Below are 20,183 nucleotides of genomic sequence, written 5' to 3'. Positions count from 1 at the left end.
AAGGGTGGAGTGAAAACCCGCCGACACTCGGCCCTCAGTGGAAGGAGTTTGACACATGCATTATGTGATGCCAATGAGCCAACAAATGAGTTCAGCATGAAGCACCAGTGCAATAGCATCAACTGTACGATATGTGCTCCTACCAAACACGGCTCTTTTCTATATCATCAGCCAAGTCTGGCATTACGACTTTGAAATCAGTAAAAGTAGTTCAGATGCTGTCATCACCATAGTTCTACTGTAAAATACAACATTGCACAGTGGAAGTTATTTACAAAATACTGACAATGAAATGCTACTGTTTTACTGGACTGGGTGTGTTTTAAAAAATGGCATGAGTTTGACTATTTTGGTTCTATTTTGGTATTTCATAAAAAAATAATGTTTTGTTTTGTTCAACCTGAATAAAAGGAGAAAAACCTGGATTTTTTGCAAGATCGTCAGGTCTGCACTCTAGAAACGATCTGAGGTAAATGTATCATTTTCCACAGCAACAGTTGCATTTCAGGTCCAACAAGGAACAGAAACAAAAGTCCAACAGTATCTGTCTCTGTAATTTATCATTGCGTAATAACAGTTATAAAATGGAGTAATATCCATGTGGATACTGTATGAGTGAGGCAGTGGTGACTGACTCTGCAGTGGACCCAAGGGTTAGAACTATCCTCAACTATTGTTTACAAGACACCTGGTGAATTATTGTGACTGGTTGAGATCAAGAGTGTCACAACAGGAATGTTGTAAAATATCACCTGTAATGCCATTAAGTTTAGGCAGATCTGTGATTAGTGGTGCTGGAAATCAATTAGACACATACAGACTGCACTGCAGAGACAAATCTAGTATAAGATCCTGAACAAAATGTTCTGTACAATAGTTTTTTGGGTCCAATATACATGTCCTCTAGTTTAAAATAATGCATATAGCATATGCATTATTTGGCATTTGAGAGTGGTAAAGATCCACATGTTATTATGTTAAATGTTTGGGGGTTATACCAGAGGATCCTAATAGGCTAGCCTACTGCTAGACTGTAGGGCTCCACTCTGACCCACAGTCTACGCTCCTGCTATTGGTTACCATCCTCTGGAGAAAAAATGATGGTGCATTTATAACCAGCGAAAAAGGCTCGTGGGATGCTTTCCTTTTTCTAACATCATCTCGTTGAGCAGTGTTATAGAGAGGGTTTAATAATTTCCACAACATTTAAATATTCATGTTCAAATAGTTATAAAACTCAATACACCCAATATTGTTCAGGATAAACACACAGCAGCGTTCCCCGTTAGTTATAAGGGGTATTATAAGGCATATCCAAGAAGATGAAAAGATGAGGAATTGGTAAGATAAATTACAATTTGATATTTCCTTTGTTGGTCCAGTACGAATATTGTTGTGACTGGGCCTCGGCCTGCCCCATCCGCTGGAGTTTTCAGATGAGAGAGAATCGGATTGTAATCCGGCATGACGGGTACACAGGGGGATGCACGTGAGCACAGTCCCATGCTATCGGAAATAAACAAAGATAAGACGTGCGGGAAGCTGTCTTAGAATTTTTCATAACCATTTTCCTCCGTTTTGTTAAGCAGTCGTTGACAGTTAAGACATCGCACAAGATGTTTAATAAAATAGTCAAAGGTGGGGATGGAATCGAGCATCGCTGCGTTTTAGAGAGGGATAGTGATGCTTAAATGGGGTATATTCCTGGCACGTTTTCAATGGCACGTGTCATTACATAAGAGTATAGTTGTGCCACACCAAAGGGCACAGGACTACAAAGCTCCCAACACCAAGGCTAATTATCATACAGCAGATTTACCTCCCGCGCCGGACACATAATGAAGTGCTTGTCTTTCAATCCAGTCAAATCTGTCAAACATGATGACATGAAACAAAACCATTGTGACCGTGGTGGGGGGGAAAAAATGTTTAAAAAAATGACTGAGTTTACAGCTGGACACGGCGGTTGGATCATTAACACAATGTGTAGAGGCTAAAGTCGATGGTAGCCCTATTCGTCATTATGGTGAAGCGGTGCCCGTTGAGAGATTGCGTGCTTTACACACACAGTGCGCCGGTGAGAACGCCAAGGGCGCATGCAGGTTAGATGAAGTGAATCCAGCCATCCTCCCACTCACGGGGTGGAGAAATCTTAAACCTGTGGCGTCGCACTTTGTAGTTGACCCCGTTATTATTGTCCCAATACTCATCTCCACCAACGCAGTATCTTATGGCAAACTGGAATGTGCCTCCGCTCTCCAGAAACGACGTTGGGGTGATTATCTTAAAGGAGAATTTGTCTGTCACGCCGTTGCTTGATTCTGGGACATATGATGCCAGACTGTCCATGAAGGTTATCCAGTTGTTGATTGAGAACCTCAAATAGACACTTTTCTCGAAAGCCATGTTCAAAACCCGCACGACGCCCGACAGACTGAACTCGTCGGCTTCAGCACACTCCAACAACACTTTCACTTCTTTCACTTTCTCAGTAAAGCCTGGTAGGGTCCCGGGGTTCTTAAATTGCAGCTCCATAAAAATGGACTGGGTGGTCGGTGCCCTGGGGAACTTGTCAAAGGGGTTCAGGTGGAGGGGACCCCTGTCGAATGTGGCCATTATGCGCTCCGGCACATCGGGCATGTCTGTGTCATTGAAGTGCTTCACAGAGGTGAGCTCCAGACCCAGAGAGTCGGCGAAACGGACCTTTTTCTGGCTGCAGGGACTCCGGCTGCGGGAGATCTCAAGCTTCGCTCTCTCTATGGGGGTCGGCAGAGACTTGCACCTCCGGCGCAGGTTCGGACTCTGCGGGGGTTTGAGGAAGGATTCCCGGCCTCTTGGTCTCTCATCCACCACATGGTGCATCTCGATGGGCTCGCTGGTTCCGTTCAGCTCCATCCCCTCCACGTCCTCTAGTCTCGGGTCTGCTGCCAAGCTCCCGAACAACCCAGCTATGCAGCTGTAGTTCCTCGTGAGGCAGTTCTTGGGAGGCAGCATGACCACAACAGAGCGCACAGCCTCGGTTTCCATAAAGCGGGAGAGTCGCTGGTCTTTAGTCGAAGTCGTCGTGATCAGAGGCACTGAGAAAGAAACACACCGTCAGGTGTAAGAGATAAACACACGTATAGGCGCCGTAGTACCACGTCAGACTGTGACACTGCGCATTTCTGAACCAATAAACCAAGCTTCTACAAGTGCAGCTAGAACAACGCACCACAAAAACCAGACATGCCTTCTTAACGTCACTTTAGATTTCATTCACAGGCATACAAATTCGTTCATTATGAAAGAATATGAAATATGGGATTCCCGTATCACTGTGGACATTTCCAGCAGCATGGCCCAGTTAATGTGTGTGTGGCTGAGATTACAGTGCACATGAAACTAGGGGACCGAGTGAGAGACATGACATTACAGTCATCAGGTTTGTGCCTGGCTGGACCACGATGTTCCAAATAGCACGTCCCATTTCTTGCCTGACGACTCATCCTGCTATATCGTTTGCTTCATGGAGAAGAAACGTGAGTGGGCGTGGCGTTTGGGCGGAGCGATGTGAATGGGCAGCTTGGCAATCTCATGTCGGCCATGAGCCAAAAACGCATAACTTCATTTCTCTTTTTTTTATATATCGAAACAGAGGTGAGTGCCCACTTTGTTATTGTTTCAATCAAGGACTCTGGCTTTGAGAGTATACTCTAGATACCTGTAAATAATTTACATAATGTACATGAGTAGGCCTATGTAAAGGACGTCACACTGCTTGCGAGTACCACGGCCGTCAATAAGCGTCAATAGTCGGTGCCACGCGAAAAGAAAACTATTCGCTGGCGCAAGTGGGGACAGTTCAGGTTGAGGATTTTCCCACATCCCCATGTGCTACAGCTACTGTAGCTATACTATGAAGCATTGGCCAATCTGAATCAGTGCTAGACTTGGGTAGGAGCTCACCGGAACTCAATACCAGCACCTCAAATGTTCTACTGCTCGAGCTCATTATTAGCTCAAAAGTGTTGTGGAGCTCGTGCACCTAAATATAAACAGTACTGCCACCTAAAATGAATACCTGAATCTATTTCAATCAAAGTCAAGCACTGACCTGAATCAAATTCACTTAGGCCCAAGCCCACTATTTTATAGCCTTACGTTATACAATATATATTATAATACTGTTATAATGGGCTATTTTTGATCATATTGTATAGGACAGTTTGCTATAGATTACATACATTTGAGTCTTAATTATAGATATTGAATGAAATAGTCAGCAACATAGTGGACAGACACCATGCTGTAAATCAAGAATTGTAACCAGCAAGCAAATCCAGGTCTAGAAATTGTTACATTTTCTTAGGTAACATGGAAATTAGCAATACCTGTCAACTGCAATTTGTTTTCTCACGCCCCCTCCCATTTTCCTCTTCGTTTCCCCTGCGTCACTTCTGAGCGCCCTGTTGTAGCGGAGTTGTCACGGCAACGACTTTCTATCTCTTCTCCAAACACCTCCTGGGCCAAGCACATCTTTGATTTTGTTTGAGGGCGTCTCCTGCAAAACTGTAATAAATATTTGATGACTATTCTATGTTACTGCCTATTAAGTTGAATGTAAAAACCTCAAGGAGCAAATGCTTGGATGGTATTGCTGAGGAAAATGTCGAACTCGATCCCCTTTAATGGTAAGTTGTCTCTTTTACAGCCTTGCTTCTGGCTTCAGGTAACAGAACACGCGTCCTACTTCAGTTGCTAACGTTAGTTTACCTAACGTTAACGTTAGTAGCTAGGCAGAAATGTGAGGTTCTCTTGCTAGCTAGCTAGAATGTTTATGAATCCATTTAATGGACAGGTTTTGTAAACAGGGTCAATACGTTTGTTAACACTGAGTTAACATGTCATAAAGTTGACGTTAAAGGCTACATGTCTTCAGATATCTTACACATAGTTTTGCTTACAATTAATGGGAGGAAGCTGTAAGTAATCACTGTGGTTACGCTTTTATTTTTTGGCTAGATTGTGAATGGTATCCAGCCATATGTCACGTTAGGCACCAGATACACACTCCAATTACATGTGAGTTAAGACAAAGTGAAAGTGTCAGTATGTTTATTCACTGTTTATAACTACATTCAATCTCAGAAATCATCTTAAAAGGTCAAACCTCATTTTCTCTAAGTTGCAATACACTGCTTAGAATGTAATTACGTTTCCCTTAATGCTGTTGTGTTCGTTGTTGAGACAGATCCGGGGCTGGGGCAGAACTACTCCACTTGGCTGCCTGGTTCAGACCCAGAGGAGAGGAAAGAGGGTCAAGACTGGAGACACAGACCACCACTGCCACCTGTGTGTGGACCTTGTGAAGTTCTCGGTTCCCCTTGACTCTTGAGTCCAGCGTAACCCACTCCCCTGAGTCCTTCTGGGACTCCACCCTGGACCCATGGGAGAACCCCCGTCCACAACCCTGGGAGACTTCTTGAACAGACTCTACAGTCAAACCTCTAACATCTCTTCAGTGGAGTCCCCACCAGAGTCCTTCAGGTACCTTCAGAAAGCCACACAGCAATTGACACTCCAAGACAAGATGGTGGAGGACAAAGCTGTAAGTCGCTCTGGATAAGAGCGTCTGCTAAATGACTTAAATGTAAATGTAAAGCTGGGTGTGAGATCAGTGACTCACTGCTGGGCTCTGCCCCCTCCCAGGGTCACGACCACTCAGCCTCAGAGTGTCCCATGACACTGATCATCAACAGCTTCACCATCCTACCACCCGTGAAGGCCTCCCAGTCCAGACACCCTAGGGTCACCAGCCAGCTCTGGAGGGAGGAGGCCGGCCCGGGGCGCAGTGCCTCAGACGGGGAGACCGCAGCGGCTGGGTCAGACGGTGTCACGCCTGCCTGGGAGAGCGGAGGTGGTGTGGAGAGCCAGCAGTCGCCACCTGTTGTCTGCATTCAGCATCCCCATCCCCAAGAGATGTGCCATACCCTCAGCACTGTCAGATCCTCTACCCTGCGCCACCTACCCCCTGGACAGACACCTCAGACAGGATCCCCGGACCAGCAGTGCTCACAGACTACTTTGGACTGAAGACCAAGATTCTGAAGCGTGCAGAGCCCCAACTGCCCATTCTGTTTGAGAACAGGGTGCCCATCCCAGCCTCTGCACAGAGACTACTCTGAACAGAGACTGTTACTTTGCACTCCATACTCTCTCCCAACCCAAAACTCAGTCTTTGTGGGTTTGTGATTAAAAATAAGCTTTCTGTGAAATATCTTCATATCTTTTACATGACAATGATGACGAATTCAACTTGGTCGTTTTAAACTACATGGAATTGACATGAGTTTACAGATTGCTGTTAGTTGTATTTGATTTATAGGCTATACCACCTCAGCCTCATTGTATAACCAGTTTATTCATGCGTGTCAAAAGGAAGCATTTGGTCCATCATCACACATGCCATCACTCTTAACATCAGCAATGCAAAGTAGTCCAGATTGCTAGAATTCATTGTGCAGACATGTTATGGTCATTTGTTACCACTGATTATTCAGCGTGAAATCATTTAACTGTTACATGAGCCTTCCTTAATTACAAACCCTCCACGTACCTGGACATATGGAGTGACTCATTTTAAAATGGAGTGATACATTCATTTGTGTGTGATTTCAGTTCTAGATTTTGCATGTGCTTTTATTGTGGTGCTCACACTTACCCAGCAACTGTGTCTACTACTCTATGATGCTGAGCTCTAGGTCTTAGATTCCTGAATGTTAAACTGCAGACATTATTCTCCTCAGTATGACAAAACATGATCTGAGCCATTACCAAAGCATGCTAGTGCACTCTAATGGAATGAGCAGTCAGTGATTGTAGTGTTCCAACCCATGTGAAGATGACATTGGTAGCCTATTGAATTACATGCTAGATGTGAACCACACTGTGACTCTGAGGGGCTGTGACAGCATAGGTGTGTGGGCGGAGGGATTAGTATCATATTCCAAATGACTTACACAATTACAATCCTGTATTCAAATGGACTGAACACAATACATGTACATTAACTTGTACTGCCACACAAACCAGGTGAAAACTACCTGACATTTACTGAAAAACAGCACATTGAGTGTGTATAATATTGATTATTGTGTTGTAAGTCAAAAGTAGTATGTGCTTTAACCAGTAATAAAATATTTGACTTGGCTTTATACAGCACTGCATTACTGTCCTTTGATTTGAAGTGTACTGGAACTAAGCTAGTACAACCAACCAGCTACTACATCAACTTAAACAATCAACCCTTTATGAAGAGTTTATTATGAGCGTCTGCTGAATAGCACCAACAAAACAAACAGCGAGAGGCAACCTTCATTGACCCTCTAAACATTCAGGCAACTGAAATACAACAGAAATGCAACTGAAATAACTTACATTGGCACCAAAGACTGCATGCACTCCCTACTGAGAAAAACCAAAGCGCTGAAGTCGACACCCCCATGTAGCATGGTTAGGATCAATTCCATTTCAATTCCAATTTTCTTTCAAAATGAGGAAAATTGGGAATTGGAATTTGGTTTACTTTCTCAATTGCCTGGAAGTAAAATGAAATTGACTTCAACCCTGCCATGTAGTCTACTGTACATGGTTTTTTTTTTAAAGCAAGGCAGTTTCTCCCCTCAGCGCTATTATAATCAAGTTCAAGAACGATAAATTAAATATAAGTAGTGTTTTCAGTACAGCACAATATATTGTTATGAAATGTGGTTGAGTATGAAAGTGTTATATAAACTGGAATGAGACAGTCCTGTTTCGATTACGTTAAGATGCAGTGCAAAAACTAAGCCATGTTGTGTAGTATGGGCACAGTGTCATGTAGGCTACATTCTGCCGTTTCTGGGTCCACTTCTCCACATATAGATAGTGTACCACAGTAGGGTGAATGCTGCCTTGGAAACAAATACTGCATTGCATTCTTAGAGCCTAGATGTGTAACACAAAACAGGACTTCAAAAACATTTTGTTGCAAGATATGTTAGAAAGTAGAGGTACAGGAAACAAACATACTCAACATGCAAATTAAAAGACACTTGAGTTTTCAAAGTATTCTTCCAAGACACCCTCCACAAATACATATAATGTAAATGTTAAATACATTTTGATCCTGAACTTCTTCCTACCTCTTAAAGCTGCTTAGTGCATCACTGACCAATGGAAACATAACAAAATACAATGAAAAATAATTGGTTTAAGGCACCAACATAACAAAATCCAACATGGACAAATACTCAAAACTTGAAGAGCTCTTGTAAAGTTCACATTCAATAAAAACGTCTCAACAAATGTGTTTCTTGAAATTTAAATGGGGTGCATGTGCAAATGAGGTCAAATATTGTAATGATACCAACAGCTAGCTTTGACCAATAAGGTAGGCTTTAGAGTATAGTTCAAGAAAATGTTGATAGAAATGGTAATATTGTCAGTTTATGTTCAGTAACGTTTAGTGGGGTTGTTATACAGTACCTCCAGAAAGTATTCACACTCATTGCCCCCCCCCCTCCCCCAAATGGTGTTACAGCCTGAATTTAAACTGGATTAAATTGAGACTTGTCACTGGCCTTATCACAATACCCAATAATGTCACATAAATTGCATGGACTCACACTGTGTACAATAAGTGTATAACATGATTTGTTTTTTTTAAATGACCACCTCATCTCTGTATCTTCCACACACAATTATCTGTAAGATCCCTCAGTCAAACAGTGCATTTCAAACACAGATTCAACCACCAAGACCAGGGAGGTTTTCCAATGCCTCGCAAAGAAGGGCACCTATTGGTAGATGGGTACAAATAAAGAAAGCAGACATTGAATATCCCTTTGTGCATGGTGAAGTTATTAATTACACTTTGGATGGTGTATTCCTAACACAGTTGCAGGAGAGGAAGGAAACCGCACAGGGTACTTCAACTTGAGGCCAATTACTTTAAAACAGTTAAGAGTTTAATGGCTGTGATAGGAGAAAATGGCTCAACAACATTGTAGTTACTCCACAATACAAAACACGTGGCAAAGCAATTCACTTTTTATTCTGAATACAAAGTGTTATGTTTGGGGTACCACTCCACATATTTTCAAGCATAGTGGTGGCTGCATCATGTCATGGGTATGCTTGAAATCATTAAGGACTGGGGAGTTTTTGAGGATAAAAAAGAAGGGTAATGGAGCTAAGCACAGGCAAAATCCTAGAGGAAAACCCGATTCAGTCTGCTTTCTACCAGATACTGGGAGATTAATTCACCTTTCAGCAGGACAATAACCTACAACACGAGGCCAAATCTACACTGGAGTTGCTTACCAAGAAGACAGTGAATGTTCCCGAATATCCGAGTTACAGTTTTGACTTAAATCTACTTGAAAAGCTAGGGCAAGACCTAAAGAAAGGTTGTCTAGCAATGATCAATAACCAATTTGACAAGAGTTTGAACAATTCTGAAAAGAATAAATGGGCAAATGTTGCACAATCCAGGTATGGAAATCTCAAGACTGACCCAGAAAGTTGTAATTGAAAGGTGATTCTAACATGTATTTACTCAGGGGGTTGAATACTTATTTAATGAAGAAATATTCATTATATTTTCCATAAATGCTAATTTTTTTTGTTCCACTTAGTCCCACTTTGTAACAACATGTGGAAAAAGTCAAGGGGTATGAATACTTTCTGAAGGCACTGTATATGGTGGACGTACACAATCACAACGTAATCACAGTGACTAGAGAGTAGCTAGATCCTCATAGTGTTCCTCTACAGTGTTGTATCACTTCAGCACACTGTGCTGCTATACACTTACAGCCAGCTAATGAATAAGTCAAAGACCATGACAGGCTAGTCTCCTAACGCGGTGACCCAGCTTATAGGTGGGTGGCCCTGTAACAATGGGGCAATTCTACAAGACTGCACTTCACAATCACATGTCAACAACGGTAGTGCGGCAACTATTTTAGAGTTTCACAAGTATATTTGTGCCACATCAAATCTGCCAGAAGCCATTCAATAGCAGAATGATTAAGGAAAGGCTCAACAGGCATTACATACTCTCTTACAGCAAACATTAGTGCTCAAATTTTAAAACATTGTAAACGGACTAAACTGGCTTTTCAGACAAAATATATATATTTAAGTAGTAAGACGCGCAAATAAACATGTAAACAAGGATGGGGAATCATATCCATGAACTATAATAAAGTGCTTTCGAGCTAGCATGAGGGAGATGTCTGGACATGTTATCCTAGACATGCTACCCCTCTGTAGAATGTCCTAAGACTTCAAGAAGGCTCACTTCTATACCTAAACCTCCAGTAGTAGAGGGACAAAGACTGTAGAGGATGATGAGTAGGATCCCAGGACCTCCTGGACAGAAAGCAGAACCCCATTGCGTGGACTGAGGAGGTGTGTGTGGGGGGTGGTAATTCAGCTGTTGGGTTTCTCAGAGTGCTGAAAGAGAGCAAACAGCTCCTCACACGTCTGCGTCTCCACCGAGCTGAAGTGCGACTCCATGTTCCAGGCCATGTCAGCTGACAGGAAGTCGTCCATGACTGTCTGGGTCTCGTTGCTGGTCAGGAAGAGGTTTCCGAGGCCCTCAGATGATGCGTCGGTCACCGTCTGAGTCTCCGTGCTGCTTAAGAGCCTGGCCTGGTCACCCTGGGACACGGAGGGAAGGGTGTTGGAGTTTGGTGTTGGTGTAAGCGGTCGGTGGAGGTCGGTCTGCGTCTCAGTGTCAGAGGACTCTGTGCTCATGGAGAAGCTGGACTGGCGCAGAATGTTGCCCAGGGGCATGTGGCCTCCGGCTTTCAGCAGGAAGTTGAGGTCCGTCTGGGTCTGGGTGTCAAACATCTCCAGTTCCAGGTCACTGGCCTGGCTCCGGCCCGGCCCCTCACCGTTTCCCAGGCCCTCCAGGAGGAGGAAGTCTGTCTGAGTTTGGATATCCAGGACCTCCAGGGGTGTGTCGGCCCCCAGACCGCTCAGCTCGCTCTCCTCCGTCTGGGTCTGGATGTGGGCCGCGTTCAGGAATTCCTCAAAGTCAAAATCGATGCCCGTGTGCTGTTCCTGAACAGAGCACAGAGCTGACCCACAGCCTGTTGAAGAATCCATCTGCGCCTGGTGACCGGACAGAGAGTGACCTGACAAGATATTTTCCAGATCGTTGAACAAAGCCAAGGTGGTCTGGGTTTGGTTGTCCGCCACGCTGCCCGACTGGAGATCGTCTGTCTGCACGCCAAAGCACATGCCTCCTGCTGACTTGTCGTGGTCATAGAGACTGTTACCGGAAAGGGGGTCGTCTACACCGTGGGTTCTGAAGTGTCCGTCTGTCAGTGCCGTCTGTGTTGAGACACTGAGGGAGTAACTGTCAAAGAGGTCTGAGCACATGATGGCCTGGTCCATCTGAGCACTCTCTTCTGACCCAGCCAGGGCGAGTCTGGTCTGGGTCTGCTTGGTAATGTAGGGGGACTGGGATGGGGAGGAATAGGGGCAGGGCAGCTGGCTGAGGGTATCTGTCTGCGCCCCGATGGTGGTGGTGGCTTTGGCCTTAGAGGGGAACGTCTGGGTCTCTACACTGACCGGCAGCAGGACCTGAGAACTCACACTAATATCTGTCTGAGAACACGATGAGACCGACGACTCACCAAAGGGGCACATCTCCGTCCCCACCCCGACCCCCATAGGCATTCTGGAAAAGTATGAGATGTCTGTCTGGATGTTGGTGGAGGTATTGCTCCCCCTGGTTCCTCCTAAGTCATTGCCAGAGCCCACTGACTCCAGACTTACCTGCACCCCCATGCTGACAGGACCCAGACTGGAGCGGGAGGCAGGCATGCTGCCCCTGAAGCACAGGGTCTTAGGGTCCAGGTGAGGCACCATGGACCCCATGGACTGGGGCATGAGGTGGAGGGTGCTGAAGGAGCCCTGGCTGTCCACAGCCAGCACCACAGACCTCAGAACCCCGCTCTCTGTGGAGGGGAGGAGGACGGGGAGATGGGCCAGCTGCATCACAGGGAAATTCACCAGAGCCACTTCGGGCTTGGGTAGGAGGAGTTTCTGGAGGTGTTTAGGGGGGTTGTTGTGGCAGACCCTGTCTGAAGGGAGGGAGTCCTCTGAGAGTTCTCTGTCTGTTTTTATGATCTGACACATGAATTCACTGGGCTTGACTTTTTCCTCCCCACTTATCTGTCTCTCCATCTTCCGCTTTTTCACAGGTGGATACCTGCAAACACCAGGCGGAGGAGAGAATACGTCAAGCAGACAACACAGCAGTAGGTAGTTCTAAAGCTTTGACAAACACTAAGAAAAATCAAGGTGCAGTGGCAGCATTCTCATTTAATCGATGTGCAGTCAAATTCAAGGTCTGTTCTCAAGTCACGTTGTGCATGCAGGCGTTTGTCCCAACATGATCTGTGATTGAATAATGACATGGTTTACTGGATAAACTGCATGACACTTGAAGACGTGGTGGCAGAGAGGCTCAATGTGTCCTCACCATCTTTAAATCCCCTCTAACAGCATGTCCAACCAAATCCAAGTCTTTTTTAATAGAAACCCATTTGAATGTCATGTGTAGACTAATGCCTTTAGGAGCATCCACTGCCGATTCAATGACACCACATGGAAGTGACTGCAATATGCAATAGCCTACCAAGTGAACGTTGGCGCCTTGCACAACGCATGTCTCAATCTGTCCATCTGGCTTGTCAAAATCCTCTGTTTCAGTGTCTAATTACTGGTTCACTTGTCTGTACCTCCATCCTTGGTACAGTAGCTAGTTAGTCAAGCATGTTAGAGCCAACTACTGAAACAGGCAGTAGACTAGAGGAAGAGTAGGGAAGCACAATTATTTCATCTCTTGAATTCCTCCTTAGTGGACATTACCATACATTCTATTTTAGGGAGATTCATGTAGTATAAAATCATCATTCTCCACTGAGTCATGTGCATGCAGCGATGTGTCACAGACTGGCATGTGAACATTTTGTGGCCTGTTCCAGTTGATACAATGCTAATTTGCTAGTGAGAACATGAGCTCAAGACAGCCAGGCAGGAAGAGAAACAGGTGAAGTAGAGAGATCATTGAAAGACAACGTGAACCAACCTCCATGCGTAGCTAATGTGATTTATGGAGGATGTTTTTTGCTGGACAATGTCTTGGACAATGCTTATATATGTCGGCTTTTGTGTATTTTGGATTTTAAATTGGCCAAAACCCCTCAATAATCTGTTAATGGAAACACTGCCCTCTAGTATGATATCCAGTACACACAGTGAACAAAACATTAAGAACACCTTACACCTTTGCCTCAGAACAGCCTTATTTCACAGGACAAGTCGTCGAAAGCATTACACAGGGATGTTGGCCCATGTTCACTACAATGCTTCCCACAGTTGTGTCAAGTTGGCTGAATGTCCTTTGGGTGGGGAACCATTATTGATACACACAGGAAACTGTTGAGTGTGAAAATCCCAGCAACATTGCAGTTCTTAACACAGACCGGTGTACCTGAAACCTACTACCAGACCCTGTTCAAAACCACTTCAGTATTTTGTCTTGCCCAGTCACCCTCTGAATGGCACACAAACACAATCCATGTCTCAATTGTCTCAAGGCTTAAAAATATATATTTTTAAGCCGTCTCTCCCCCCTTCATCTACATTGATTGAAGTGAATTTAAAAGCTGACGTCAATAATCATAGACTGACCAGGTGAAAGCTATGTCATGGAAAGAGTACATGTTCCTAATGTTTTGTACCCTCTACCTGTGTTCTGTGGGGACCTCGTGGCCGGTCCTGTAGATATGTGACAGTAGCGCTGCTCTGCTGGCGTAGGGGCAGCCACACGTGCAGCGGTAGGTCCTCCCACAGTCCTCTATGTGGCGCCTCAGGTCCCACTCTGTGCTGTAGCCGTTGTTGCACTTGGAACACTTGTGCTTCTTCTCTGCATGCATCTTCATAAAGTGCTGGATAGAGCAGAATATACATCGGGCTATGAGAGGAGGTTACTTGTTACATGAACTGGAAAAATACAATAAAAGAATGTATTATTCCCTTCTTGTTCACTAATTCCAATTTCCTAGTTACACTTCAAAAGCCTCTCTATTGAGACGTAATTATTAGACACACTTTCCAATCATTTACAATTCCCATCCACCATCAGCATCTCAGGGGAGATGCAAAGCAGGAGTGGAAAGTGATTAGGGGGAAACCCAGGAGGAAATGTCTGTCTCAGTCTTTTCACTCATTAGACAATCAGCATGAGTCTGACTCAGGTGGTTTCAGCCAGGCAATCTCTGGCATTATACAGATCTTAGACTGACTGTAAGGATGTGGTACCTGCTTAACCAGGGAAAACTGGGAGAAGGGTCTGTTGGGGCCTCGTGGACAGCCCTCTATGGGACAACAGTAGAGCTTCTGGGAGCCCTTCATGTCCTTCCTGATGGTGGGGTTGACAAGGCCGTCCTGTGGAGAGAGAGGATGAATGATTAGACTGTGATATTAAAGGCTTAAGATTTAGTGTCATCTGTCAGCAGTGAAATAATGTAGGCTAACCAACCACATTTAGAAAGTTAGGCCATCAGACAACTCTCAAGACCGCTGAGCTAAAGGCTAGGCATTAGTTATACTTTAGTTAGAGAGAGACTAAAATCCTCTCTCTGGAAAACATCCAGCCGATGGACACGCCAATTATCCTTTGTAGAAAACCACATGAATGTCAAATACACAGACGAAGGTGGTCCAGAAGGAGGGTCCACATCTATGACTTTAAAGAGGTTCAGATGAAAGTTATTAGTTTAACAGCACATGGAGTTTGTGCTTTCCAGTGTGCTACAGCACTCCACACTCCTGGCAGTCTCCAGATAGCTGTCAGCAGCACATTGTATTAACTCAATGAACAACAGCATGATGCTTATGTAAGAGCACAGCAGACACAGAGCTTGGTATGACTCACAGGCCACAGATAGACCTCAGCATCGACCCGTGTGTACAGCCTAACCATCATTACTAGCACTGCACTATTTCACTGGCCAAGGTCACCTAGCAGGCTACATCGACTGCGTCATTGTTACAGTAAAAGAGACGGTTTGATGGAAGTTAGGCTAATATACATAAACATCCAGCATAGTGCTAAAATGATCTGTCTTCACAGGAAACAGACACAGTGTATCTTATATTATTGTAACGGTTACGTCAGAGGCATACAGTTCTGTATAGGCCACTTGCAGCAGCAGATGAGCAGGTTAACATTCAGACGGTCTGTTCTAGGCCAGAGCACAGTCCCTGAGCTGCTCTCCATGACACTATTATGTCCCTTCCCAGCAGACAGACCAGGCACAGTGCATTGCCAGACGGTGATGCAGGCAGGCAGGACAGAGATAGCTTTGTTTCTGTCTGCTACAAGACAGCCTGGGTAGGGTCTGCTGAGCAGCATCGCTGCTAGGAAATGCAAACTGAAAACATGCGAGTTAAACATGTTAAGTGACTCACTGATACCTTGCATACAGCCATTACACAAGAAGTGTGACTAGTCTAACACTACAGCCTGCCTAGTACAGACGGCTATTATTTGAGTACGATTTGTAATGTTCGGAAGTGTGTGAAATTAAATTGATTGCCGTGTTACACACACATCCAGCAGTTGGCCAGCAAATGTGATACGGCAGTTCAGCAGAGTTAAGGCACAGTGAGTGTCCAGTGACAACCGTGTTATAACTAGAGGTCGACCGATTAATCGGAATGGCCGATTAATAAGGGCCGATATATAAAAAAAAGTATAGGCAAGTCAGTTAAGAACACATTCTTATTTTCAATGACGGCCTAGGAATTGTGGGTTTAACGGCCTTGTTCAGGGGCAGAAGGACAGATTTTTACCTTATCAGCTCGGGGATTCAATCTTGCAACCTTACGTTTAACTAGTCCAACGCTCTAACCACCTGCCTTACATTGCACTCCACGAGGAGCCTGCCTGTTACGCGAATGCAGTAAAAAGCTAGCTAGCATTAAACTTAGCTAAGTTGCTAGCTAGCATTAAACTTATCTTATAAAAAAATCAATCAATCACTAGTTAACTACATATGGTTGATGATATTACTAGTCTATCTAGCGTGTCCTACGTTGCATATAATCGATGCGGTGCGCATTCGCGAAAAAGGACTGTTGTTGCTCCAATGTGTACCTAAACATAAACATCAATGCTTTTCTTAAAATCAATACACAAGTATAGATTTTTTAAAACCTGCATATTTAGTTAATATTGCCTGCTAACATGAATTTCTTTAACTAGGGAAATTGTGTCACTTCTCTTGCAACAGAGTCAGGGTATATGCAGCAGTTTGGGCCGCCTGGCTCATTGCGAACTAATTTGCCAGAATTTTACGTAATTATAACATAACATTGAAGGTTGCGCAATGTAACAGGAATATTTAGACTTGGAATGCCACCCGTTAGATAAAATACGGAACGGTTCCGTATTTCACTGAAAGAATAAACGTTTTATTTTCGAGATGATAGTTTCCGGATTTTACCATATTAATGACCGAAGGCTCGTATTTCTGTGTGTTATCATGTTATAACTAAGTCTATGATTTGATCGAGCAGTATGACTGAGCGATGGTAGGCCCCAGCAGGCTCATAAGCATTCATTCAAACAGCACTTTCGTGCATTTTGCCAGCAGCTCTTCACAATGCTTCAAGCATTTAACTGTTTATGACTTCAAGCCTATCAACTCCAGAGATTAGGCTGGTGTAAACGATGTGAAATGGCTAGCTAGTTAGCGGGGTGCGCGCTAATAGCGTTTCAAACGTCACTCGCTCTGAACTTGGAGTAGTTGTTCCCCTTGCTCTGCATGGGTAACGCTGCTTCGAGGGTGGCTGTTGTCGATGTGTTCCTGGTTCGAGCCAAGGTAGGAGTGAGGAGAGGGATGGAAGCTATACTGTTACACTGGCAATACTAAAGTGCCTATAAGAACATCCAATGGTCAAAGGTATATGAAATACAAATCGTATAGAGAGAAATAGTCCTATTATTCCTATAATAACCTCAACCTAAAACTTCTTACCTGGGAATATTGAAGACTCATGTTAAAAGGAACCACCAGCTTTCATATGTTCTCATGTTCTGAGCAAGGAACTAAAACGTTAGCTTTTTTACATGGCACATATTGCACTTTTACTTTCTTCTCCAACACTTTGTTTTTGCATTATTTAAACCAAATTGAACATGTTTCATTATTTATTTGAGGCTAAATAGAATTTATTGATGTATTACATTAAATTAAAATAAGTGTTCATTCAGTATTGTTGTAATTGTCATTATTACAAATAAATACATGTAATTTAAAAAAATCTATATTTATTTTTAAATCGGCTGATTAATTGGTATCGGCCTTTTTTGGTCCTCCAATAATCGGTATCGGCGTTGAAAAATCATCATCGGTCGACCTCTAGTTATAACCCAAATCACCTCTCTTTCTGCATCAATGAATACAACAGAACAAGCCTGGCCAGTGCGTAACAGCGGAGGCACAGTAAGCAGACTGTGCTTTCCTGACTCTGGTTGAGTAGCGTTAGCCCATAACTACCTTTATTGTCTATTTATGAAGGCATCTTCTGGCCGGGGGAGTTCTGTTAAGAGCCCCGACGCGAGTTCTGAATCTTAATACGCATGGCTTACGATACCATTTTGGAAACATAGGTAACAAATATTTAATATCAGTGAGAGATTGTTTAAAAAAACTAAAAGTTTAAATTACTACACACCTTTAAATGGTTAGTGTTCCCACACGGCCATAGCTCCATGTCACAGCCCTTGTATACGGAAGACTGATGCGACCACCTGTGCTAACTAGCCATCTAACCTGCTCGAACATCTGTGTGTAAGGTAACTGAGGAGGAAGTGTAGTTTGAGGGCGTATGGATCTGTGCAAACCTGCTACAGTAAATGTATTTTATTGAAAGATTATTTCTAATTGAAATGAAAGATAAGTTCCATATGTTTTAAAAACCGTATCGCAAGCGATAACTGACATTTCTAAATATTAAAACAGAGCGTTGGGATTGTAGTCACATGCTCCCACCGGTACTTATAGCGGGGAACCTTTGTGATAAGGAAGAATGCTTTGGGTTCTCAAAAGCATGGGTATAGTTGCCTCTACTGGCAGCCCTGTCACACAGTCATGGACATCTAAGACTACACTCACTTGACACCATTTTGTTCAGATTGACATGGTTTCCATCATGAATTGCTGCATAATGTATTTTCTCCATCTCTCATTCTCCTGCATTAGGCCCAGTTTAATTAGTTCAATATTGACAACAGTTAGCACTTGAGGAGCATGAAGTGCTTTTCAGACCTAATTCAAATTCAAACATTCACCTTTTCTTTTTTCCCCCAAAGAGCTCAGTCTGTAGCAAGACAAAAGACAGCTAGATCCCAGCAGAGAACAGCATTCATTTGGGGGAAACTGGAATCACTAGGACTCCCACAGGGCAGCAAGACTAGGCGAGGACAGTGCATACATTTCAGTTAAAGAGGAGGATCATTGTCTCCAAGACCTTTACTGTAGCCAGTATTCATATTTAGGCTAAAGACAGTGTGACATTAGTCAGACTGATTTGATTGCACATCTTGGGCTTAGCCCATCTTCTTCAGCCATATAAACATTAATTCACTGAGGGTTATTTTCATTGCTCGAATTTCCATAATCTTCTAGAAAACCAAACGACTCTCAATAATATTACAACGTTAGGCTATGTGGGCATGGAGACAAGTATATTTACATGCACACTAATAATTCGATATTAAACTGAGTATGACATTAGTCATTTAAACACCTTACGCCGAATTAAGATAAGCAGAGTAAGGTCAAAATCGAAGTAAACCGATTAAAACACATGGTTTTCCGAGCAACCTTCGAATTAAGGCACGTAAACAGTTTAATCGGCGTTCCAGCGGTGTATTTGATCTGCGCATGTGCAAGCCTCCCCCATGCGTGAGTCCGGAAAAACTGAAAGTGTGCATCTTTTCACATACAAACATTATGTCCTAATTCAATATCAAATCGTATTCTCAAATTAACATGGCCACTGTGGTAAAGTTTATTGCCGATTTTTTGCATTTATCAAAAGTCCCATCATTAGCATAACTTCAAATGTGTTCATGTAAACCGGATTATTACTGAAATCGTTGTTCTTGCAAAGCATGTAAACGTTTTAAACGAACTATTATATTAATCTGAATATCCACAATGTTCGTGTTATTGTGCGCATCTAACCGTGTGGGTTTGAACATATAATATATTTGTATGGCTGACATGTAAAGGCAGTACACGAAAGCTAGTTAACTTAACATCAGCGCGGATAATCAGTCACATACAGCCATGATCCTAGCCTAGGTTGATAGTCCAAATGCTTTAAGCAATCTTTCACAATAGTAACCAAATAATGTTATCAGCAATATACAGTTGTAGCTAGCCAACTTCAAAGAACTGGCCTCAAACAGTGCACGATGACTTGCCGTTTTCCCAATAAGCATGCCTCGAACTACCTAACGTAACTAATTAGCGATACAAGCCTCATGAATTGAAAAATAGACGTTTTGGAATATGTCATTAGCCTCTTTGGTTAGCTTGCAAATAGGCTAACAAGCTAGCTACCTTTACTCTGTGGGACTTCACGAGATGCATGTTTAGGGCTGGCGTGTTCGGTAGAATCTTGCCACATCCTTCTACGGTGCATAGGATGTTGGTCCGCACTTCTTTGGTGAGCTCCATGATAGACGGTTTGATAATCTCCCGCGTCGGTGCAGGGGGCTCTTCGGTGCATTTTTGACTGCCCTTGGAAGCGTTATCGTTTCGGTATGCTTTCCCGGACGCAGAGGCAGCCATGTTTCTGTTGACAAGTCACCAAACCAACTGCTCCTCAGGCAGCAGAAAAGCTGCTGCAAACAAGCCAGGAAAATATGGTCCGGAAAATACAAGGACGCGGCTACTTCCGGGAGACCTTTCATAGCAACAGACAGCCACTCCCACACAAGCGTCCTGGCAACATCACATGGCTGGCAAGTGGCAATATTGTAGCTATTATTCTGTGATATATTACATATTTGCTGTACACTACTCAAGTAACACAAAGTAAAAAATAAAATAAAAAATCCG

General features: G+C 43.6%; 2 protein-coding genes across 2 annotated transcripts; both read right to left on the bottom strand.

Annotated features, from left to right (window-relative positions):
- Positions 1-2,103: 2,103 nt before the first annotated feature.
- On the bottom strand, positions 2,104-3,027 carry LOC124034843 (protein phosphatase 1 regulatory subunit 3E-like). The gene has a single exon (XM_046348265.1). It carries the CDS (start codon positions 3,025-3,027, stop codon positions 2,104-2,106), a length of 924 nt encoding a protein of 307 aa, XP_046204221.1.
- A 6,251-nt stretch (positions 3,028-9,278) lies between these two features.
- Positions 9,279-20,014, bottom strand: atmin (ATM interactor). Its single transcript, XM_046349228.1, has 4 exons — positions 19,683-20,014; positions 14,365-14,490; positions 13,792-13,991; positions 9,279-12,247 (listed from the first exon to the last, which is right to left on the bottom strand). The coding sequence occupies exons 1-4, from the start codon at positions 19,911-19,913 to the stop codon at positions 10,456-10,458; spliced, it is 2,349 nt and encodes a 782-aa protein (XP_046205184.1). The 5' UTR covers positions 19,914-20,014; the 3' UTR covers positions 9,279-10,455.
- Positions 20,015-20,183: the final 169 nt, after the last annotated feature.

This window comes from Oncorhynchus gorbuscha, linkage group LG05 (assembly GCF_021184085.1).
Source record: "Oncorhynchus gorbuscha isolate QuinsamMale2020 ecotype Even-year linkage group LG05, OgorEven_v1.0, whole genome shotgun sequence".
Lineage (NCBI taxonomy): Eukaryota > Metazoa > Chordata > Actinopteri > Salmoniformes > Salmonidae > Oncorhynchus > Oncorhynchus gorbuscha.
The sequence above is the reverse complement of the archived record's forward strand: the minus strand, read 5'-3'. Positions and strand labels throughout refer to the sequence as shown.

Coding starts and splice junctions, on each gene's coding strand:
- LOC124034843 (XM_046348265.1), bottom strand. CDS start 3,027: ATGGAAACCGAGGCTGTGCGCTCTGTTGTGGTCATGCTGCCTCCCAAG.
- atmin (XM_046349228.1), bottom strand. CDS start 19,913: ATGGCTGCCTCTGCGTCCGGGAAAGCATACCGAAACGATAACGCTTCC. Junction 14,491..19,682: donor TGAAGTCCCACAGAGTAAAG/GTAGCTAGCTTG, acceptor CTCTCTCCACAG/GACGGCCTTGTCAACCCCAC. Junction 12,248..13,791: donor GAGGTCCCCACAGAACACAG/GTAGAGGGTACA, acceptor TGGTGTTTGCAG/GTATCCACCTGTGAAAAAGC.